Here is a 24881-nt window from a genome sequence, read left to right on the forward strand (position 1 = left end):
CAATGACATGATCGGAGTACTCCGGATTGTTGGTGTATTTACTTTGTTAGCAACGCCATTTTACGTGTAAAGAAGACATAATTTATTTCCATTCCTTTTTTATCGGTCAAAACTGCTCAAATTTCTCTGACATTTCTTGCCCTTTTAGCAGCTGGCAAATGCTAATACCAAATTTACAATCGATAGGAAATATTAGTTATAGCTTAGATACACTGAGTCATTAGCGTTTGCTGTCAATCAGTATTATGACAAAAACTGACTCTCATACATTTATTCCAATAACTTCTAGACAAAGTCTCCATTGTTCACATTTTACTCGTTTCCGGTGCGCAAACAAATTCCATTACATTACAAAAATCAAAGAAAGCGAAGAACTCTAAGTACGGTTTCTTCATTAAGATATGAGATTTTAGGTCCGGCAGTAAATTTTATACGCCTTGTTGGAGATTTTGCAGCAGATGAACGGCGAAAGAGCGAGTTTTGTTCAGATTTCAGAAAATAGGAAACTACAATTACAAAGTTAACTAAACACCACTCTACATCACACGAAATAATTATTCATTGCCAACTGACTAAGATCGACTGTCCTTCTCCCTAGACAAAGTCAATTGTTTTGCGCGTATAAATCCCATTTCATTACAAAGGTCAAAGTACGCGAAGAACTCTTAGTACGATCTATTTTTCATGTTTAATTTATTTGTAACATGACGGATGTACAAATATTGACACGGCTCCGCACGACATTTAATATTTTCTACCAAATATATTGTGTTCATGTTTGCGCAAAACGTTAAAATGGATGTGGAGGATGAAAGAGTGGGTGGTGTGCAACCGGTTGGGAATATCAATTAAAACGAGAAGCGGTGATTGAAGTTTAAGTCATGTAGTGTTATAAGCGTACTTAATTTTTTTGCCAAGATTTCAATGAATCAACATACTTAACCAAATGACTTGCTTCCGCTTCTGACAGATACTTTCAACAATACGAGATCGGTCCGTGACTATTGTTGTTAAAATACATTTATATACATGTTTTTGTCAGTGATATTAACACTTTTCATTTATTTAACATCATGGTGTACGTTTATATTGGATTAACATTTATATGTTTGCTTAAATTATAGCTAGGATATTAACATTTTTCATTTATTTAACATCATGGTGTACGTTTATATTGGATTAACATTTATACTTTTACTTAAATTAGAGCTAGGATATACTGGTAAGTAGACAGTGAATATGAGACAATAAAGCAACATTCCGGTGCACTTTCTAAGCTTCCGTACAAAACTGTTTGAATAGCAGTTACACCTTACGTAAAATTTTGCAATACCTTAACATGTTGTGTCATTTATACTTCACTAATTTTAAAAAGTGATCGATATCAAGCACTGCGCAAGAACCTTTAAACATGTCATGATACCGGAAAACCTAAGTGAGGTCTGCATAATATCTGCTAGTCGATTTAAGCTGTTATTAACTCATAGTAATTTTAATCATAACACAAATTACCTCCCTCCATCCCCACCCCCCTCTACCCCCACCCCTTATCAAAGATCTGATTGATGATATATTCAGCTATTTCTTCCATATTTTGCAAGCATGTTTTCTAACTGCTGCATATCAACAATTTTGGAAAAAAGTAGATCTAGAGTGATTAACAAAATATATGGAAAATCCATATATCATGTTTCACCTTTACCGTCAGATAAAAATAGATATGCTATAATTTAGTGTACTTTCTGAAACTTTAGTGTCCAATTTTGAAGAAAAAAAACATTGACTGACGCCATTTTGTTAAATATGTTTGTTCATGTAAATTATGTCGGATTTCTCTTACAGTCTCGCGGAAAGGCCATCCTAGTTATAATTACACCAATGTCGTTTATAGGAAAATAAACGCACTTTTCTTCCATACGGAATAATGAATGTAAACATATACGTTTAATTGGACTTAAATGGGTGCTTTGATTAAACACTAGTTGACAGCAATTTACTAAATCAGACACTAAGTTCGTTTAAATATGTATTTGTTTTTCAACATTTCTAGTTTTACATGGTTGCTTCACTACATGTTTTATACATTATGCCTGTTTTATCACGATACACGAATATATGCTGCTCTATTGTACCTTAATGTTTTCATTATTTATTAAATGTCCTAGTTCTGTTGCTACCTTACTGGTAACAATGGCAGCTTAAAAATAGTTTTAAGTATGTTCAGATATCATTAAAGTGTCTTTTTTTTAAAAAATGCAGCACAGGCGTTGTAACGTTTACGCGACTAGGACCACATATTAAGGAGAAATGCGTTAAACACAGAGTAAATATGAAAATAATGAAACGCATTTTTAAACATAAATTGAAATAGATCACGTTAAGATCAAGTGCACTAGCTAGATATCTAGTTTTTCAGGGAACTTACTAGTAATCCTGTTTGAAAGCTTCTCTGTCATTGTTGTTTGTTTGTGCTGAGTTGAAAGTCACACTGACACATTTACAGGTCATATGGCGACTTTCCAATGTTTGGTGGTGTAGGAAGACCCCAGGTGCCCCTCTGTGCAGTATTTCGCGACAAGCGGGAACCTAGGTAGAACCACCGACCTTCGCTAAGCCAGCTGAGACTTCCTTATATGAAGAATACTACACCCCAAGCTAGGCTCAAACATATCAGTGTAAGCGACCGTAACTACTCGGCCACGGAGACCCCTCTCTCAGTCATATAATTTGTTGCATACATTGTAGTGTTACAGATGATTTTATTTGCCTATCACTTTTATGGCGTACATTCAGGTATGACATTGTACCTGTAGGTTTGAAATTAGACCTGCATGTACAATTTCATACCTGTAGGTACAAGCTTATACATCTGCGTATAAAGTTAATACCTGCATAATTCTTTTGCAGGTATAAAATATACCTGTGGTTACAATTTTATACATACAGGATTTCTGCAATATTTATGTACCTTTAGGTATTTTGTGTAAAATGTTATTAGCTTTTGAACAAACCGACAGCTTGTAGCCCGTCAGTTTTCTAGTCATTCATTGGGTGAGTAAATTTACCGGACTTACAGTTCGCTAAACGTACGGTTAGCAATCAGTCAGATTGTCATATTTGTCTTTCATTTGTAGTAGATATTCATTCTTCAAATCAAATCTGACTCAGTATACCGGTTTATTAATCATTTGTTCATGCCACGCAGAGATAAGAACACGGCAACCATGTACAGTTAATGGTCGAAAGCTGTTTTTTCTTCACAATCCAACTGCAAAATCGTCATAGCAACTTCGCTTTAATAAAGATTGCTCCGGTGTAAAAATAGTTAGATAAATTGAAATGAAGTTTTATCAGTACGAGTAGATGTATATAGCACGGGAACTTGTAGAGACACCTATCGAACTCGCTTAAAATTGCTATAAACACAATTTTTATTCATCTTTCAGCTACATGTGGTTCGCTTGAATTTGAGCAAGATACAGTGACACAGGGAGGGGTTGCTACTCTCATTTACAAACCGCTTAATATATATGCATCCCGGAAGTGGTATAAAGAGCAGAGCTCATTGACTCTCCTCTATGACAGTGGCAAATCTATCACTAATATCAAATATGTTGAAGCAGCACAAGGAGGAGTTTTCGCTTTATCAATCATGGGAGTAGGTCTAGCAGATACTGGGTTATATATTGTTTCCTGTGGACAACTTTACACCGAGAGATCAAGGCTTACTGTCACCCCAGCACCTACAGTAGGTATGATCAAATGAATAGATTCTGAAATGCATTAATATTTTTCTCGCACACGATTCATCTTAGAGCTTCCTTTCTGTAAAGATTTCGCTTGAAATCTCTATAGTCAAAATTATAATTCATCTTTCAGCTTCATGTGGTTCGCTTGAATTTGAGCAAGACACAGTGACGGAGGGAGGGGTTGCAAAGCTCATTTACAAACCTCATGATATAGGTGCACCACGACAGTGGTATAAAGAGGAGAGATCATTGACTCTCCTCTATGACAGTGGCAAATCTAACACTTATATCAAATATGTTGAAGCAACACAAGAAGGAGCTTTCGCTTTATCAATCAAAGGAGTAATTCAAGCAGATGCTGGGTTTTATATTGTTTCTTGTGGACAACTTTACACCGAGAGAACAAGGCTAACTGTCACGCCACCACCTACAGGAGGTATGATCAAATAAATAAATTCTGCAATGCATCAATATTTTCTCGAACAAGATTTATCTCAGGGCTTCCTTACTGTAAAATAAAAGTAAACGGAGATATTTATTTATTTTGTTTGGTTTAACGCCGAACCGACACAATTATAGGTCATATGGCGACTTTCTAGCTTTTGATTGTGGAGGAAGACCCCAGGTGCCCCTCCGTGCATTTATTTCATCACGAGATGGCACCTGGGTAGAACCACCGACCTTCCGTAAGCCAGCTGGATGGCTTCCTCACATGAAGAATTCAACGCCCCCGAATGAGGCTCGAACCCACATCGATGAGTGGCAAGTGATCTGAAGTCAACGACCTTAACCAGTCGGCCGCGGAGGCCCACTAAACGGAGATATAGCTACAACGTCACCGTATATAAATATGTACGGAGCGGAGCTGCAAAACAACGTTACAAACAATAATGCTTCCATAAAATCTGAAAACGATACTAATTCTTTGGCACAAAAAAATCTACCTACTTAAAAACGGTATACAAAAGATTTCGACAGAGAATATATGTTTTTGGCTTTTTTTTCTCATTTACAAGAGGTTGCTAACTTTATTATCTTTTGTTTCATTGATATCAGATGCTTTGCACTGTGGTAGTTAAATTTACTTTTTGGACTTACTCGGTGCAATTCTTAACGCATACTTAATATTTTGCACTATCTTGAAGTTTCATTTGGCTTTTTATTTTTGTTAAAAAGCTGCCTATAGATGCTATGTATAATGAAATAGTTAGACATAATTTACTTTCAATATTGCATATATGATTATATAAAATTAGAGCCATAAAGGGAGGTAATCAAAGAAAACGATTCAAAAATATTTTCTACTATGTTAATTAATACCCAGAACCTTTAACAAATATATGCTAAAACAATTATCGAAAATATATAATAGGGTTCAACAAGAAATTAATGAGTACATTTTATGTTATGAACAAAAATGTGACAGCTACATTATAATTAAAGGCATTATAACCCTTTAAGCTGTATAGTATTCAAATGTTGATAATGTTCGGATTGTAAGCTTTTTCATTTATATTTTCTAGTACAAAATATTCAAATATTTCGATTTACTTCTAGAAAGCCAGACAAACTGTGGCAGTCTTACAGTGAAGACAAATAATTTGACAGAGGGACAAGCGGCTACTTTACAGTTTAGTATACATCTAGGCAGACCGGTAAAATGGGAAAAGAAAATCAACTCGACATTTCAGCAGTTGTACAAAGGCAAACACTATGACATTACAAAGAATGGGGAGAAAACAATACACAACCTTTGGATTTATTCAAGTGACTTCAGTGACAGTGGCGAATATAGAGTGAATTGTGATAGCGCAGTGTCAAATTCGGTACATCTATATATAGGTAAATAAATATATTTTTTAATCAATTGTAAATTTAAGGGCGTCCCTATGTTGTTTTGACATACACACGTGAAATTGTTGACTATATATTTTTGAAGTATCAACACTGTCAAAGATGTGGCTACTTTTGACATCTCCCTGCTACATTATTGTATGATTGAAAGTTTGACAATAAGACATAGCTTCTCTTGAAACAACTTAATAACTAATCAAAAGGAATGTATTAGTTCGCTAAATACATATTATAGACAGAGGTTTTGTCACAACTGCACTAAAAACAACATCTGAATAATGACTACTGTACCCTCTGCTTATAAAGGCCATTTTTCTACCCGTCTTGTTTAGGGTATAACTCCGTTTTTTCAACAGTGTTTCAGTTATGTAACGGCGAGCAGTTAACCTAACCAGTGTTCCTTGATTCTGTACCAGTACAAGTAACTACCAACTTTAACCACTGGAGGACGAAAGATTTCAGACACAATGTCTTTTATCAAATCGTCACTGAGCACATACATCCTGTCCGTTTAAAAATAATAGTGTAAGTTTGCCTAAGTTGTCTCAGAGACCGTATAATATACTATAATTTCAATGAATTAATATCATTCTTTTCTGATAGAGAGAAAGGTGTATAAATTGTAAGTACCCATCCAAGGTAACTGTAAAGTGTTTCTTAGTCGCCATTTTGTTTATCCATTTGCAAAATCCAGTTATTCTTGACCATTTCGTTTGATACAGTTGTACATAGGTTGGTACATAAGATTTTAGAAAGTTTTTTTAGCTCACTTGAGCACGAAGTGCTTTGGGTGAGCTACTGTGATCGCAAAATCACATATTGTTTCTTGGGTAACCTCTACCAGGATTGTTCAAACTATTCTGATTCGTCCAAAAAACAGGACCACCAGAAGGCGTTTGTTTGTTTTGGGTTTAACGCCGTTTTTCAACAGTATTTCAGTCATGTAACGGCGGGCAGTTAACCTAACCAGTGTTCCTGGATTCTGTACCAGTACAAACCTGTTCTACGCAAGTAACTGCCAACTTCCCCACATGAATCATGAGTCATGGAGAACATACGCCCCGCCCGGGGATCGAACTCACGACCCCGCGTTTCGTAGACCAACGCTCTTACCTACTGAGCTAAGCGGGCCACCAGAAGGCGTGTTTACATTTCCCTATATGTATTTAGTGGAAACATAAAAGAAAAATCTTGTGAAAAACTTCTCGGTCGATTAACAAAAATGTTCCTTACTTTTACAATGAATGCTCAAATTATTCCAATTTGCCAAAACACATGGCCGCCAGAGGGTGTGGTGTTTTTCCTGGCAACTTTGAAATATGTTCTTGTCAGACATTAAAAAGTGTCTGGTGACCCTTACAAAGATTGCATAGATACATGTGATACCAATGCGTCAAAAACATGGCCGCCAAAGGGCATGGTTACTTTTCCCTGTTTAGTAGAAATTTAATAACTTGTCAAGAACCACTAAAATGTAGCTGGATTTTAAAACAATTTTACTAAAATGTTTCTTGGGAGACTAATTATTAAGGACGTTCAAATCATTCTAAACCATATACCACCAATATCAAAATAATTCCAATTTATAAAAAACATGGCTGCAAAAACTTAAGATAGAAACCATTCCTCCTTAACCGCTTGTTGGATATTGAACTTATTTGAAAGAAATGTTCCTTGAGTGAACTTATGCGAAAATTGTTGAACAGTCGTGTAATTGATTAAAGAAAGAAACATGCCTGCTACGGGATAGGATATGTGTGTTGAGGTTTGGGGCTGTGGGGGTGTAGTTTAATTCTCGCCAGTTTTTAAAGTGGTTTGGCATAAATGTTTCATGGATGTCTCTCTATCAAAATTGTTAAATTTTGAGATGTCTTGGACCAGCATGGCCCTAGTGTAAGCTTAAATCTTTATAACTTTTGAAATTTTTCAGTAGGTTAATGACGCATTAACATAATTACTGAGAAAGGTACATGAAACGTAAGAACTAACAGAAGTATTTTGGACGTTTAACTATAAACAGTTCTATGAAGGAAAGTCTAGTTTCATTCAATTTGCAGGTATACATCAGCATGTTGCGTGTGAATGCCAAATATATTATCAACTTTGCTTAATTGTAAAAATAGTTTGTGTTCACTTTTTTTATTTTGAAGGCGGTCCATTTGTAGTTTATTTTTCCCTTTATATCACTACGTACTTTTCAGGACATGCTATCACTATTTGCATGTTACAAAGTTAACTGAACTTTCTTTGATATCTTGATAATCTTTTGAAATACATGTATATTGTTTAAATATCAGGTGACCGCCTTAAATGTTACGGTTTGAGAATTTTAACTAAACTGAACGTTGTAGAAAAAAGAAACGTACTTTAAACATATAAAGTAAACATACCATTCTAATTTTCAGTTCCGAAAGCCCCAACTGTTCCAGAATTTTCAGGGAATGGGAGCATACCCGAGTGTAAAGAGTGTATACTAGCAGAACTGAATGTATCGGTAAACGTGGAATGTTTTGTGAAGGGAGGAACAGAGCCAGTGGTGCTAAACATGTTTAAGGATGGGAAAATCATCTCAAATGTGAATAAATCAATTACTAGCAAAGATGGCGTTAATATCTACCATGCAAGGCACAAATATTTACCTAATACAATGGACTGCGGTGTCGTTTTTACCTGCAATGTAAAGAATCCAGCGCTTAGGGCCGAATCAAACAAGTCTGCACCATTATATATAAGAGGTATGCAAAGATCTATATAATAAAACAGAGATGAAAATCTTGAAAGAACACATAATGAAATGTTGCTAAATCACATGATGGTCACGCGAGATCTCGTTATTGAGTATATCGGGTTTACGGGCCTCATGTTCACAAAAGGTGTATTTGAGTTTGAAATATTATTATCAATTTTACTAAAACTTCAAGAGTTAATTCATAATGAAACTGGCCATCAATATTGAATAGTCAATTTACAATAGTTATGAACTCAGAATTTAGTCATTTAGTTTTAAACATGTAATTCAGAAATAAATGACAAAATGAAGTTTCATTATCAAACTCAGATGAGGCTGAAAATGTTTTGTGAACGCGGGTTCAGATATATGTTCAAGTTGACATAGATTTATTTTCACATTCAGTCGGGCAGAAAGACCCGTATCCGTTCGGCTGAGAAGTGGCCAGATGTGTGGTAGGCTTATAAAGTTTCTTTATTACATTTTCCTTCATTTTGTCGTGAATAAAATGGTTGTTCTTTACATACATAGAAATTGTTAATGACTGATAAGAATCTGAAATGCCTGTGTATAAATCGTTCAAATATTTGATGCGTTAATGCTGATGAAATATAAAGAGAGTAGCGTCTGTTTGGTTGGGGTTTATGTCACACCGAAACTATTTTTGGACATTTTGCCAACTTCAGATTGTAGGGGAAAGCCCCAGGTAACATTGTGGGTATGATTTAAAGCACGCACGGGCACCTGTAATTGTCTACCAACATTCCGTTACCCAGTTAGATGTGTTACACAACATCCCTCGCGGCGAAGGATAGGTGATTCGAAATCACAGATATCAACTCTTCACCCACAGAGCCCCAGTGTTTATAAAGTATGAAAAAATACGTATAAATAACTATGCTGTAAGGTACAACTATGTTTTGAGGACTAACACTTGGCACATAACTGTATAGATCGGAATTATTTTGTAAGCAGTATTTTCGTATGGTAATTTACTGTGATGTCTAAGCATGCATTTATCAAATGGTTTTCTGCTCTACTACAATAAACTATATATGTGTTTCCGCTTTATATGATGTGGAACACTTTTGAAAGTCTAAATACTTTGATAACAATCTGTAAGTAATATATTTGTAGACAATATTAATAATTTTTCTTTTTGTATATCACAATTACGAAAACATGTAAGTCAAAAGAGACCGGTTTCATATTTTTGTTGAAGCGGTTTCATTCATTATATAATATATGGTGGTTTTAAATTAAAAAATAACGCAATTCAGCGCATTCTGTAGATGGTTGCAAAATCTTTAGAATATGTAATAAAGGAATAGAAGGAATTTAGCAGTACTTTATATTAGACTCGTAAAACAACGGCTTCAACTGTTAAGAATTATGACTTATTATATTCAAAGTATGGTTCGATACGTCAAGAACGTTTGATGATTATCTTGCTTATACGCCACATGATAATAAGTTTGCCGTGAAACCCTAATATATTACACCATTTTAGCCGACCCAGAAACTGTCAAAGTAAAGGTTAAACAAGCCACTGAAAATGAACAAAGTGAAATACAGTGTATAGCAAAGAAAGGAAGACCGCCCAGAAAGTCGTTGATATTCATCGAGAATGTTGAAGAAGACAAAACTGAGAAGATAAGTGAAATTAAGACAGACCATACATACAGCGTAACAACAACGGTGGTCAAAAACTTCACTCGGTTTGATAACCAAAAAAAAGTAGTGTGTTGCAGCAATATATTGAGCAGTATTTGCAGCAACACGTCAAATGTAAATGTCTTATGTAAGTTTCAATGACTCTTTCTCACCATCAATTACAAGGGATTTGTCAATGTCATCTATAGTCATTATCGAAATATCAGAGAATCAAGAGACTGTAACGTGCTGCAAGTATTACTATCTTGAACTGTATTTGCAGCAGCACTTCAAATGTAAATACCCGATTAAGTTTCAATGACTTTTTCATCACCAGTGTGTTATGCATGATTGCAAGGAATTGTCAAGTCATCTGTTGTCATTATTAAAACATCAGATAACCATCAAATGATAGAAGTATGTTGTAGCAGTGTTTTACTGATATTTTCAGCAGCAGTTAGATACGTATCATCCAAGTGTAGATTTATGTCTTTCATCAGCATTTACTTGCACTTATGATATCATGAACACTCATTAATCATGATTTATAACTTAAAATATATAACATAAAGCATTATTTTTCAACCTACATACATTATTTCGTTGCAGGCTATGCCAATGACTCCCAATGCAAATATATTCATAACTTTTAATTTGTATATCAATAACAAAAATGCAATTATTGTATTAATGTTCATAAAGCATAAAAATATCTAATTATTTGACGTTCGTATGTATATTAAAAATGCGCCGTAATGTTTGGTCGAACGTAATTGTACAACAAAAACTGAGTCTACCTTGATATCGCTTTTACAGGCTTCACATTCTAACAGATCATTTGTTGTGTAAATACACTGCATTGTTTGAATGTTTCTTATCATGATTTAAGTCCCACCGAAAAAAGTTCGTGTCATAGAAATAATGAAGAGGAACGAAGACAATGGTGATACAGAGCTAAAATTGAGATGTTCTGTAGACGTGTCAAATCCACGTAGTTCTATTGAATGGAAAGGAGTAAAAAATGTTCCAAGAAATTTGACAGTGAAAAAATATACCAACCACAGTGATACTAATGGGTGGACATATTCCGCGGTATTCAATTCTTTTATGAAAATATTTTTAAAAAAGCAACAGATTTATAGATTAATAGTTGTTCTTACATGTGTACATACAATTAATAGTTTAAACACTATACTTTACATAAGTGTTTTAAAGTGCTCGTTAACAGTTTCAATACGTTCATTTACACATAGTGTGTCTGATATACAGAAATTATTAAAGAAATGAAAGTCGGTGATATGAATATTGATGAGATCAATGTAAAAATTCTATTGTATTTATCATTTCGAAAACATTCAGAGGCGTATGCCTTTTAACAGATTGTGTTTTTCTACTTAACAGAATTAATTTGCAAATGTTCTTATGTCTATGACTTTATACTTTTAACAACAGTTACATTTTACAGATTTTAACACATTCTGTGTGTACTTCATTTTTACCAACAAATAGGAGAATACGCCGTTTAAACTTGCAGTTTTAATTCCTTGCAGGATTGGGTTTTCAATCTCACCAAAGATGATAACGGTCGTAGTATCAGATGTGAAGTTAAAAATCCACAATTCCCAAATTTAGAGTTAGTGCAGCTATTCAGGCCAAATATTACATGTATGTACTATTTACATCATTCAATTTTTAAATGCCGTTTCTGTTCCAAATAGTATTATTTTTTCATGTGAAGGTAAAAAGACTTTACTTTCACCGGTAACTCTAAAACCATCTTCCATAGTTATGATCATAAACTTTTAATTTTACTTATAAAGACCCGTCTCTGGTAAATGTATTAATTAAATGTTTTTGTATTGCTCCTATGCTGATTCTTTCTAGAAAAGATAATAATTTACTAAAAGACAGACCCTTTCTCTTTTCAGTGTCGTAACTAAACAGTTACTGCTAATACTTTAAAGCACATTTAAAATATATTAAATTGTCTCGCATTTGATTTGTTTTCTTTTCTACAACTTGAAATTGCCATATGGAATGAAGATTCAACATGCTGACTTATTTGTTTTTATTCAAGATGCTCCAATTATCACAGTATCAGGACAAGAAAATGGAGTTGCCTACCTAGGTGATGACGTCTTTATTTCTTGCCACGTGGATAGTAATCCTCCATCAATGCTCTCGTGGTACAACCAAACTGACTTAATCAAAGGTAAGCAGACGCCTATGGCTTCGATTCTTAAAATTTTGCAGGTCAATTCAATTTTACTTACTAATACAGTTCGCTTAAAGACATCGGTAAGACATACTTCTTAATTGGTTATCATTAAGATAGCTAAGCAGGCTTTCCCAAAGTGCGGTAGATATGGAAATGAGTCCTAGGTACACCTGAACTTGTCTTTATACTACTTGATTTCAGACTTGTTAAAAAACTCGCAGTGTCCCATGCAAACAATTAACTTTACATCTGGCCACAAGGTTAAGAATTTCAAAAAACAGTACTAATGTCATTAAGCTGGTACATGGGATGTAAATTTATTGCCTCTTATAGATCCGATCAGACTGAGTCTTCTTGATTAATTAACTTCCAAAAAATTGGACTAATTCATTTTAGATCGATTGTGATGAAAGCTTAAACCTTATTTGAACCACTCTTGAGTTCACTTCCTGGAAAAATCAGTACTGGTGTCGTATCAGAATACATGGTCGTGACCCCAGTGGGGCTCGAACCCACAACCCCCGGGTTGAGCGACCGACACCTTAACAACTAGACCTCCACTCCCCTTAATGTAGCACATTACATAATCTTTCAAACAGACTCGATGAAACCAAGCCTCCTATTAGTTTTCTTGATTGCGTCATATATGCGATTATTGGTGTCCATTCAATATCCAATATATACGTAAGTGCCGCTTACTTACTCAGGCTGCAGCGGAACTACATTAAATATTGAATGGACGCCAATGATCGGGAATATACAGAAACAACCTGAGTCAAAGTGTGGGGCAACTCAATTCATTTCTTTCCGTGAACAGAGACGATCAAACCAAGCTTGCTTGACGCTAAAAGCTTTTCAAAGAATCTGCCTAACTTAATTAATGCAGTTAACGTCCGTCACAACTGTATACATATATCAAGTTAAGAATTGATGTTCTGTCCTTAATCATTGAAGATATCTAATGGCCATCATTTATTAAAATATTTATCTTCAGATTTTTACTTCAAATGTAAAAAAAAAATTATGTATTTAGTTTTACTAAATATATAAATTAAGTGTCTGTGTAGAGCTACATTCATATTCAAGTTTCATGCTGTAACAGTCTATTGTTAAAAGTCTTTTCTAGTTGCTGTACTCATTTGTGCTGTGTTTATATGTATACAGCGTGTAATATTTTAAACCTAATGCATAGTGTTGTTTGTACACATAAACGTGTTAATTTTATATTTACATAAACTTACAAAATTTGCGTCTAATATACCTTTAAACGACATTGCGTACATAGAACATTTTTGCGGAGTATAAGGACAAGCCTGAAGAAGAACTACAGTGCCTGAACATTCTTCAGGAGAGTATATGCAAAACCATTTAGATCAACAAGGAATGGGTCGTCGTCTAAGTAGATATCATAAAATTTGAACTAACATGTATAATTTTTTATACCGTTTCTTTTTTTGAAGAATTGTATGGAGCAAAGGACTTTGATCTTCACCTCGTGAATGTGTCGTTTGATCATTCTCAGATATACACCTGCACAGCTCACAATAGCATTGGTAGCACCAAATCCAAATACGTCACCCTGATCGTAAAAGGTAAAGAACAATTTTATAGGGTTTTCATGGTGGAGGTACGGAAGCCTTAGAGCGATTCACGCACCCTAATAGGATGTGACATTATCAACTTAAAGAAAATCGTTGTCTTGACACACTAATCTCTTTGCCTTTCATTTTCGTTCGCATAATTCGAGGGCTCAGAGCAAAACTAGGCTAAGTGTATATAGAAATAGAAGCAGATAAACTAGTTTCGCGCTGAGCTCTCGAATTGTTATAGTTAAAACCTGATTTGATGTGATATGAAAGTGACTGTAATATCAAAACGTCTCAAAGCGGAAACCTAACTGAGTCTTAGAACAAAAGTGTGATTGTTGTTTATAGGAAATGCAACAATTTTTTCGAATCATTCATTTAAACTACCTGAATGGAGTAATTTCCACATGTATAAAGTTCTGCAGTATTTGTCTTCATTACGTAGACTGAAAACTATTTTATTGGCACGAGTTTAATAACAATCAATAAAGAAATTTCAGGAGACATAATGCCAATGATGATAACATTTTAAACAAAAAATCTATGCTCTATTATCAGAAATTCACATTAATTTTTATAAATTGTTTGAAACAGTTTATCATGCTTCTCCGTTATAAAGCTATTTAATTTTCTGTCCTTAGTATAGGAATACAGCCAATTGACTGTATGTATAAGCTGAAAACATGTAACGTTATATAGGTAGCAATTAGTTTTTGTTTCATTATTTCTGTTTAGATGCATCTGAAAAACCAGTAACTAAACCAATGGCAAGCAAAGAGTCATCTAGCTCCTCCGTGGCCGGACCAGTCATTGGTTGTGCTATTGCGCTAGTTGTTGCAGTGGTAGCGGTTACTGCGTTTCTCTACTGGCGAAAGAAACGACAGAACACTTCACTGGAAAGAAAGGGAACATATCAAATTGAAATAGAAGACAGAAAACCGTATGTTAAAACACTTTTTTCTCTACTTTTTGTTTATTTTCTATATGAAATTTAACATAAATTAACGATATTTGTTATTATAATATGGCTTTTGATGTTAACAAGCGGTTATTTTGTACTGAATACTTTTGTGATATTTTTCGGCTTTTATATTACTTGTGTTGTTTTATGTGTATAATATGTCTCTAAGACCTACATTAAATCATTCTTTCAAAATGTTCTGGAGAAATCAAATTTAGAAATATCAAGTTATTACTTTTGCTTATTGAAATACAATATAATTATATGGTCAGTTAAAATCGTACTTACTGCAGTCTTTCATTTACAGAAGTGTTCATCTAGTAGACAATGGTAAGAAAATTGTATGAAGCATTTCTGCATATTTGTGTACTTTTACTCCGTTTGCAAGCTGTCTCTAACGGCATAATGTTTTGTTTTATTCAGATATTAACGAATGAAAATTTAAGATTGTTTGAGCTGTATCTGCCAGTATTTGTAGCCTGTCCGTCCGCTTATTTCAGTAGGGAGAGCGTAGATCTGTTGATCACGGGGCCGAGTGTTCGATCCGCGGAAGAGACGTATGTTCTCCGTGACGATTTGATAAAAAGATATTGTGTCTAAAGTCATTATGTCCTCTACTTCCGATTCATACGGAGAAGTTGGCAGTAACTTGCAAGGAACAGCCAAGTACTGTTGTAGAATCCAAGAACAGTACTTTTAGTTTAACTGCCTCACGTTACGTAACTGAGCTACTGTTAGAAAACGGCGATAAACCCTTAATTTTTAAAATATTTATTCGTGTCTTCTCTTTTCAGTTTCGAAATCGATCTAGTTACTCAAATTCTGCATGTACTAGAGTCCATATCTTAAAGCGTTTACATGAACCTGATAATTTATTTTTATTAAAATCTGTGCAAAACTACTCAGTATATTTCTATATTGCATGTTTAAAATGAAATACGTACTAGTAATTTATGGCAGCATGTAGACTTATACGTCATTGGATTACTGTACGCTTAAAAAAGAAATTTTACACGTACATTTGTACAATAATCAATTTTCCTTTGCTTCATGTCTTTTTAATGCTTTTATCCATATCAACCCGTTTTGTTCTACTGAAAAATATTTGATTATTTTACTCCGAAATAACCAGAAGTGTAACATTTCTTACATATATATAACCAGACATATTTCACAGTTATTTTTAGCTCACCTGTCACATAGTGACAAGGTGAGCTTTTGTGATCACCCTTCGTCCGTCGTCCGTCGTGTGTGCGTCCGTGCGTCCGTCCGTCCGTCAACAATTTCTTGTCTGCAAGATAGTGGTTTCATTTATGATTTTATTTTAACCAAACTTACATACAACTTGTATCACCATAAGATCTCGGTTTCTTTCTTGAACTGGCCAGATCCCATTATGGGTTCTAGAGTTATGGCCCCTGAAAGGGCCAAAATTAGCTATTTTGACCTTGTCTGCACAATAGCAACTTCATTTATGATTTGATTTTAACCCAACTTGCACACAACTTGTATCACCACAAGATCTTGGTTCCTTTTTTTAAACTGGATAGATTCCATCATGGGTTCCAGAGTTATTGCCCCTTAAATGTCCAAAATTGGCTATTTTGTCTTTTGCAGCCATATAGAGACTTCATTTATGGTTTTATTTGATACAAACTTCCAAAATATCTTCAACAACAATAAATCTTGGATTCCATGACAAATCAGATCCATTCGTAGTTTCCAGAGTTATTTTATATCTGATTACCTCCCCTGATTGTAGTCAAAATGGATTTATATCAGTAAGTACTTACAGGACTCATTTGAAATTTCATTATTGTCATTAGTTGGACCGAGCCAATCAGGGTAGATAACTATGGACTGATTTTATGTCAAATTACCTCCCTTTATTTTTGAAATTAAAATGGGTATATCTCCGTAACTAATGAAGATACTGATCTGAAATTTCATTTATGTTAACAGATTTATTTGGCAGATCCTTCTTTTGTTAACTTACAATAATTTTCTTTTGAATTACTTCCCTTTTACGTTACTATAAATAGCCTATTTTAGTAACTTTTTTATTATTGGCCGTAGGGAAAAACCGAGACCACTTTTCTGTGGTACAACATGGATGGTACCTCCAATGTTTAGGTGTATTTTGACATATCCGTACCTTGTAAAAATTTTGTTTTTCTTTTTGGTTAAATTTCTTTCCTTTGTTGTTCCTGTCCTTTGGACTTAGATATTTTTTCTGAGGACCTTCTTGTCCTCAAGTGCAATGATAACAGGTGAGCGATATAGGGCCATCATGGCCTTCTTGTTCAATAACTAACTGAAAAGAAATGTAATGTAGTTTTAATAGAAACATTTTATTAGCGGATAAATAACCCTTGTTGGAAAGTTCATTTTAAAGTGGTTGTGCGCAATGACATATTCAACACCGCTTATTAACTCTTACAAGTGTGAGTTGTTGACAATATGTATGATTGAAACAGATGAGATGCAACACTATGTTGACTTCAGGCAGGTAGGTTTTTAAAAAGATATAACTACATCATTCTCCAGAAAACGAGCTCAAAAAGAAAAATGTTTAAACGCTACTTGACTTGCATTTTTTTATCTCAGTTGGAGGGCACCCGCGTAAAATCACATCTGACATTCCGATGCAATGTTACATGCTGCATTCGTTGTACTGTGAATGGATATGTTACATTTTGCATTCTAACATTACCACGTGCCATGTTACTCATGCACAGTTCTGTCATGTTTGACTGAATGACTACGATAATAGGGAATCGAAATTGTATGGTTTTGAATCCACTTGATGCAAGATGAATGTAAATGTTATCGCAATTGTTTATAACATGTATTCTTTAGTTTTAGCGAAAAGACCGGTGCAATTTTCTATTGTCCAACAAGAATATATCTTTAAGGTAGTTCTGCACATTTGATAATCCGGAAGTGATGGCGTAAAGTATGTTCGGTTTCTTTATCATGGTCAAATATCCAAAAAATAAGCACACGGACCTATACATTTTATTTCACCAAGTTATAGGCCATGTGTTTAGTTACAACTGTGAGAAGATTCATCAAAATCTACATTGTAGAACAATATCTATTCGCAAAATTGTTATGGAAGTTATGATTTTCCCACAGACTCCCGTCATGAAATATCGCACGAGGTCCAAATTTTTCAAATCAGTCTAACTAAAAAGCAAGCACACGGCCATTTTTTTCCTGAATTTTCTAGGTATATTCTGAAGTTTTAAAAAATCAGCGTTTAGTAAAATTCTAAATTGTAGAAAAAATCGATCCAAACATGCAGAACTACCTTAAAACTTATGTATATGTTATATTCTACAGAACCTGTCTATAATAACGTGGCAGCGTCTAGCAATGAAGATGCAGTGGAGGAACAACCAGAGTATGCGTTTGTAGTACCAAAGAATGAGAGGGAAAACGCAAATGCATGTCCAGAACCCGTCAATGATGCTGAAAACGAAAGTGTCAGTGTTCTAATTCTTCTTAATTATTTTTGTAATGGTTTGATATATGTTTTAATTTTTGCGATTCTGTTGATAAAACATCCTTTGTTTGACTTTCAAGAATGTTGAATGTTTTGCCATTATGTCGAAGGCTGGCTGTATTGACTACGTAGAAACATACTTTTCATAAAGTACAACGACAGTATTGGTATTGCTGTCATTTTTATCTCAACTAAGAATAAAGTGTTTAAGCTATTGTGATCACCCTGTGTCCGTTGTAGAGCATCATGCGTCATGAACATTTTACAGGTAATATTCCGCCTTGATGAAACCTGCTAAGAATGTTTGCCCAAGTAACATCTCTGAGTAGTTTTGGATACGCCTTAATACTCCAGAGGCTTTATTCTTATTTGATCTTTATGAAAGCATTCAGAATGTTTGCGTTATAAAATGTAGGTCACGTTTGAAACTGGGTTGTTTGGAGTTAAAAACTACATCACTAAATCAAATAATAGAAAAGTATTGCTTCCACTCTATAGGCGACATTTATCTGTCTGATCTAAATGAAACAGTCAGAAAGGTCTTTATGATATCTTGGTTAAAGTTGTGCATACAAAGTATGTCACAGAGTTAAATCACTAAAAAAGCTCGCTAACACTCCAAAGACCATATTTTATCTGAACTGCATAATACCTTGCCAGAATAAATTCCAGGTCAGTTTCGATACTGGGTTATCAGGAGTCCAACACTTGATCTCTAGGCTAAATCATGGAAAAACGTTGTAATCCGTTTATTTTCTACCTGATCCACTTGAAACCGGGTCAGAATGTTAGTCTTGAAAAAGAAATGTATTAAAATTCGATACTGAATTATCTGACTTAAAAACTAAGTCACAAAGTTAAAAGTCACAGAAAGATTTTGTTACTCTACAGGCCCGATTTCTACCTGAACTAATACGGCTTTATTAGAGCATTCATATTAATCTCATCTCAAGTTCAAACCTTAATTATCTGGTATTGAAATTATAAGTTAGGTCACATGCAATTATTTTGCGCTCTTTGCTACTAAATCCTTATCATAATTCATGGTCAAAATGTTTGTTCTTGTGAAAAAAAAAATTGCTTACACTGCATTGGTCACATGTTCTACCTAACATACATAAAACTTCTATAGAATGTTTTTCGTAATGAAGATTTATTTGGGGTTTAAAAGTAGATCATTATGTCAACTTACAGAAAAACCTTGTAAATACTCTTGTGGGTGCAAGAAAGAGGGTCAGCTTACTTCATGATCCACTTGTTTAGATATGTATTATATGTTTACAGTTATTTTGGCAATGTTTAAATATGTAACTATCGGCGTTTTATCATTTTCATTATAAATCATTATAAATGATAATATTAATTCTAATGCTACTTTTACCGATAATTTCAGCCTCAGAATGAGAAGGGAGACAACCTTGTTTATGCTGAACTTGATCTCAATCAAGATTCAAACAATGCAGTCAAACGTCCTCTGGTGATAAGAGATGAGCCAACAGAATACGTGTCTATTGACTTCCATAAAACAGGAGCTGTGACAATGAATGAAGACGGTGGAGAAATTTAGGGTCTGAAATTATTTGGCTGGACAAAGTTATGACATGCGAACATCATACATGTATTTATCGTCTGCTTGATAACTTATTTGTTTGATAGCTTTATTACAAACCTTTTCATGCTCTTTGTTTTTATAGATCAAGCTAACTACACCGTATAGCGTTAACGGACGCTCAAAGCAAGAGAGACTGACAAAACGTACTTCCAACGTTTGACGAATGTATTGTCAGTTATCGTCTGTAACATCTGTTGCATTTCCGGTAGTAGTTCGGCCGTGAATCAGGTCTACCGAACAAGAACGGATGCGAACTAGACAAGTACAGAATAAGGAAGGCACGAGTAACAAACAAAACGTATGCCAGCGAATTGCTACCGTACATCTAGCAAACAACTTTTCAACTTTTTCCGGAAGTGCACGTTCCAAATTTTGAATATGTTAAAAACCTTCCACCGGATGGAACGAACATCGCTGGGCAAGGATCACAGGCGCCGCATGTAAAAAAACGGAAAAGAAACGCATGCGAAAGGACACGAACAGATTGAAAATTTTATTATACGTTGGACGTCCGGTAACGCATATACAGTTTAGTTTGACTGACCCATTAAAGACACACGTATAAGTATAAAAAGGTAGAGATAGAGCTAGGGTGATCAGAATGTAACTATATTATTCAGTGTGAAAATACAATTACCGTATAGAGGGTTAATTCTGCGGGTTTTTATTTCTGCTAAATCTGCGGGTCGAGGCTGTCACGCAGAAATAAATTCCGCTTATTTAAAGTATCAGCAGAATTTTTTGACGCAGAAATAAACTTTGATATTTCGCTCAATATAATGACCAGTTATATTTATCTCTGCTATCAAGTTATTCACACCGTATCGATTGTGGCTGATTGCTTTTGTTATTGTATCAATCTATTGTTACGAATGAATGTTTACCGTTTCGGACATGTAATTTGTATAACTGTATATCAGAAAGCACTCTGTTGTAACTGAATGAACTGTGAACGGACTATATACTAGATTTTACATTTGTATATATTTGTAAATAATTCGTAATTTTTTCTGCCAGCAGTATTGCATTTTATGAAAATGTCTTTCAAAATGAATTACCAGTACTAGACCTACCGTTTTTATCTTTAAATCTGATTTTTGATCATGCACGGTAATGAAAAGAAATCAGATTTAAACATAAATCAGCTGCGCCAACTTCACTGTCCTAGATTCCGACCAAGATAATGCCACATAGACTCTTCCACGCGTTCATACTACATATTAACATAGACTCTTCCACGCGTTCATACTACATATTCGCTAAGACAGATCAAAAATTAATTCCTGCTTTTCTCGAAGGTTGCAGAAATAAAAAACGCAAAAATAAACATTTGCCTGCAGAATTAACCAGCTATACGGTATTGTTAATTTACGCGATTTGTGCAAGAAGTCCATAGTATTTTGCTTTTTAATGATATTTTATGTAATATCTTTCTTGAACATTTGCATAGATTAGATGAGTGATGTACTTTTGTTTCTGCTTTTCCTTAATATAATTGTTTGAAATATGTTGTTTTTTTTTTTTTTGTTTTTTTTTGTTTTGTTTTTGTTTTTGTTTCAATATTCTTGTTTATTATAACAATTTTTAAAGATAGTAACAATTTAGGCTTTGATTATTATGCACAGCGAATATGTTACATAACTTCACTTTGCAAGGCCGTTATATATTTGCAAAACACAAAATATCGTTAAACTCCCTGAGGTCGACTTTATAATTCAGCAAACCATAAGTGTCGTAGTTTTGTCATGCGCATTAATAGTTTAAGTAAACCTCTGGGTCTGGACATACTTTAACCTAGTACATAGTGGAAACCAGTAGAAAGGTTCTCAAGCTATGTTTGTGGTGCTCTGTGCTTCCGAGAAATCTACCCTTGCCTATTTTCTTTGGTACTGCGAAAGCAGTTGGCGAGATGCTAAAATGCGATTTTTTTATCATAAGAGAATATTTCCCTTAATTTTGAAAAACTTACTTGCCGTTCATGCCCAAGGCAGTGAGCAAATGAAAACACTATTAAAAAAGGCGTTATATTTGTTTTCGTTTGAACAATAGAGCAGAACCAAAGTTTTCAATTCAGTGCAAAATTTCCTGAAAAATAATTCGATTCTCTAAAATTATATCAATATTATCAACACAACGGTCAATGTGTTAGTATACTGATTTGTATAAAACTATCATAGAAAGAAGACTTTTCACACACACACTGAGGCAAAGTTATCATCTGAAAAGTTGTAAAATAAATTAATTTCTGGTACTGAAGTATACACATATCAGTACGTAGATCTGGTTTATTCATGGTCATAAACTTAATGTCCTCTATCATTGTGTGAAGTATTAATTTAATAAAGGAAGATAATTGAACAAAAAGGCACGGTAGAATTATGGTTCTTATATTCTGCACTTTCCCTTATTCAAGTTATTGTCCTTTATCTATGTATGCAGTTAAAATAAATTCCCTCGAGTACTTTTAGAGTAAAGGGAGATAATTGGAAGGATAGTTATGGTTCTTGTACACTGCACTTCCCCTTAATGTCTTGAAAAGTTTACTTTCATAAAAAGTTAGCAGGTATTATGAAACTTTATCTTGTTATTCTGTAGCAGTTTAAAGCACTAACTAACAAATTTTCATGTTAAGGTATTTATTTTGCATTAATGAAAAATTTGTCTGTGTTCGCGATATATTTTAGTTTTCATGAAAACCTTCCTTATTTTTTGCAGAAGTTTTCATGACCATTTGCATATATAAAAGCTATCGTGTATATGATTACTGGTGATTTGAAAGGGATGAGACTCTAATAAACAAATATATATAATGATAAAATGTATTTTAAGTCAACAGTAACAAATATGATAGCATTAAAATAGTGTTTACATTGCATACCCAATTATTTTTACGTACTGTATATCTTATTTAAGAAGAATATAGTTTAAAAGAAACAAAATTATGGAATTTGAAATATAACAGCTAAACAGCTTATATTTAAGTAATATTCTTTTTAAAAAGTTTTTACTACGGATGTATTTGTTGTAGAAATATATAGTAAATGAATTTCATTATAATTATATTTGTTTGTCCAAGTTTTGAAACCGGGAGGGAAAATAAATAGACAGTTATTGCATGTATAGACTAAGTGTGTTTCAATGTATTAATTTGTTAACATCTGATAATACAAAGAAAATTAAAAAAATAAGTACTTTCTGTGACAAGATTATCCAACACTTCAATATGTCTTAATTATTTGTTTCCAATTTAACCTAGATAACCTTCAGTCCGTTTTCGTTTTGATTAAGCCAATGTCAAGCTGTTCACGTTTTATTAAGCACTGTAAAATCTTGCACAAATTTCACGTTTAAAAATATATCTGTTTGAATTCATCTGCACTGTATCTTGTAAATGTAATGTAGACGTTTTCCACTATGCATTTTGTATACTTCTTATGTGTTATCATACAGCTGATGTTTCACGCTCTTGCGGGATTTACGTATATTTCTGTAAATAAAATCTTTAAAAAATGGGGTTGTATTGTCTTAACGCTCGTTATTAAGGGGAAATTGACACTTTTATTACAGGTCGATTAAAGGATTACCAGCGGTGCATTAAACATTTGTATTATTTCATATCAGCTTTTCTCTACTTTGCAAAAATTAAATTCTAGAAATTGGTTTTATGTAAAATAGTTTAAAAAATGATTTATACTATCGTTTATGAAAACATCATGAAAATTATCATGGTGTTAAATCAGTACACTTTATAAAAGTTCTATTCACATTTTTCGTGACAGATCTTTTCCTTTGTTTTTCTCTTTTTTTTCTCTTTATATCGTGTTTAATATAACCATATATCTTTAAAAAGATCCTTTGGAAGCTTAGAATAAAATCAAGCAACATTTTAAAGTATGTGTTATTAACACAAAATTGTTTGCAAAGTGAAATTACATTTAAAGTTAGACTCGTTATGACGAATAAAATATTCACATACAAATCAATTCAAATTATTCAGTCACTTCCTTTAACGTTTTGACCACGATACCTCATGCTTACGTGGCATTACATATCATTTTCACGCTACAACAACAACATTGCACTGACTTTAACTATTATTTTTTTAATTAGTAGAAAAAATACGTATGTGGGTTCATTAAATTTCTATTTGCAAAAATGAAATATATTTCATTCAAAATATATATTCAGAGTAATTATATTGAGAGTAAGAAATCGCTTGCACCAAACATTGCTTTAAGCTATATGAAACTTTTCCATATTTACTACAGAAAATAAAATGAGGAAATGGGGAATCATAAATCTTGGCACGATTAATTCAAAATTAAAGATAAAATATATTTAAAAAATGATTTGATAAATCAAATTTTGAAAAAGGACCAACTTCTTTTAGTATTTTAGTTATTTATTAAAATGTATACATGCCCTTTTTATTTCTATATAGAAAATCTGACCGTTATCGATTATTGGCCGGAGGAAATACTTCGAAATTTATCTGAAAATAATAGAAATGAAACATAGTCAGATGCCACTGCCAACATATACTACTTGGCCAAATTCTTGATTTCGAAAAAGAAATAAATTTTACTGAAATCTGTTCCTGCTTCGTTTTTTTTTCAGTCATTTTCATACGTTTGTTTGCTTACTATGGTATGCCAAACGAAGCAATATTCTTTGAATCGACGACAAGTAAATACAGTATGAAACTGTGATTTCAATAACATAATCTGCCCTCAAACTTCGCATCTTTTTAGGTGTAACTTACCAGAACACGACAGAACATAATTATGTAACTTATTATCCTATCGCTTTGGTGAAATTACGTTTTGGCTGTAAAGTAAAAACAAACGTTATTTTCTCTTTCTTTTCTGCGTGTGTATAAATGTACTGATTTCTTTCTTTTGCGCTGAATAGCCGCTGTTCAACATGCAGAAAGTTAAAACGTAACAAAGAAAACACAAGAAAATATTATTATTTTTAGCGGGAGGACGAAATAAGGGCGAATTCAGCCATCA

At 33.7% G+C, this 24881-nt stretch overlaps 2 protein-coding genes across 6 annotated transcripts in view; both read left to right on the forward strand.

Annotated features, from left to right (window-relative positions):
- LOC123561860 (serine/threonine-protein kinase 11-interacting protein-like) overlaps positions 1-18100 on the forward strand; it is a 208017-nt gene extending 189917 nt beyond the window's left edge. Inside the window, exon 26 of the transcript XR_008372706.1 lies at positions 15937-18100. The gene's annotated coding sequence lies outside the window, so the exon portion shown is untranslated. The remainder of the gene's footprint in view (positions 1-15936) is intronic.
- On the forward strand, positions 692-24868 carry LOC123561855 (uncharacterized). Of its 5 annotated transcripts, none has more exons than XM_045354512.2 (14): positions 692-863; positions 3447-3752; positions 3880-4185; positions 5307-5591; positions 8009-8338; positions 9842-10132; positions 10874-11076; positions 11535-11649; positions 12062-12196; positions 13663-13794; positions 14524-14728; positions 15057-15079; positions 18095-18237; positions 19651-24868. In XM_045354512.2, exons 1-14 carry the CDS (start codon positions 800-802, stop codon positions 19822-19824), a joined length of 2712 nt encoding a protein of 903 aa, XP_045210447.2. In that variant the 5' UTR covers positions 692-799; the 3' UTR covers positions 19825-24868. The 5 variants fall into 5 exon arrangements, with proteins under 5 accessions (XP_045210447.2, XP_045210448.2, XP_045210445.2 ...); XM_045354513.2 differs by having other exon boundaries at positions 693-993; XM_045354510.2 differs by lacking the exon at positions 692-863 and adding an exon at positions 1000-1222 and having other exon boundaries at positions 19651-24867.
- The last annotated feature ends 13 nt before the right edge of the window (positions 24869-24881 follow it).

The sequence above is a fragment of the Mercenaria mercenaria genome, chromosome 10 (assembly GCF_021730395.1).
Source record: "Mercenaria mercenaria strain notata chromosome 10, MADL_Memer_1, whole genome shotgun sequence".
Classification (NCBI taxonomy): domain Eukaryota; kingdom Metazoa; phylum Mollusca; class Bivalvia; order Venerida; family Veneridae; genus Mercenaria; species Mercenaria mercenaria.

Excerpts from the sequence above, each read along its gene's own strand:
- LOC123561855 (XM_045354512.2), top strand. The coding sequence starts at position 800 with ATGTGGAGGATGAAAGAGTGGGTGGTGTGCAACCGGTTGGGAATATCA. Across the intron at positions 11,077-11,534 it reads ATGGGTGGACATATTCCGCG|GATTGGGTTTTCAATCTCAC; the intron begins GTATTCAATTCT and ends AATTCCTTGCAG. Across the intron at positions 11,650-12,061 it reads ATTCAGGCCAAATATTACAT|ATGCTCCAATTATCACAGTA; the intron begins GTATGTACTATT and ends TTTTTATTCAAG.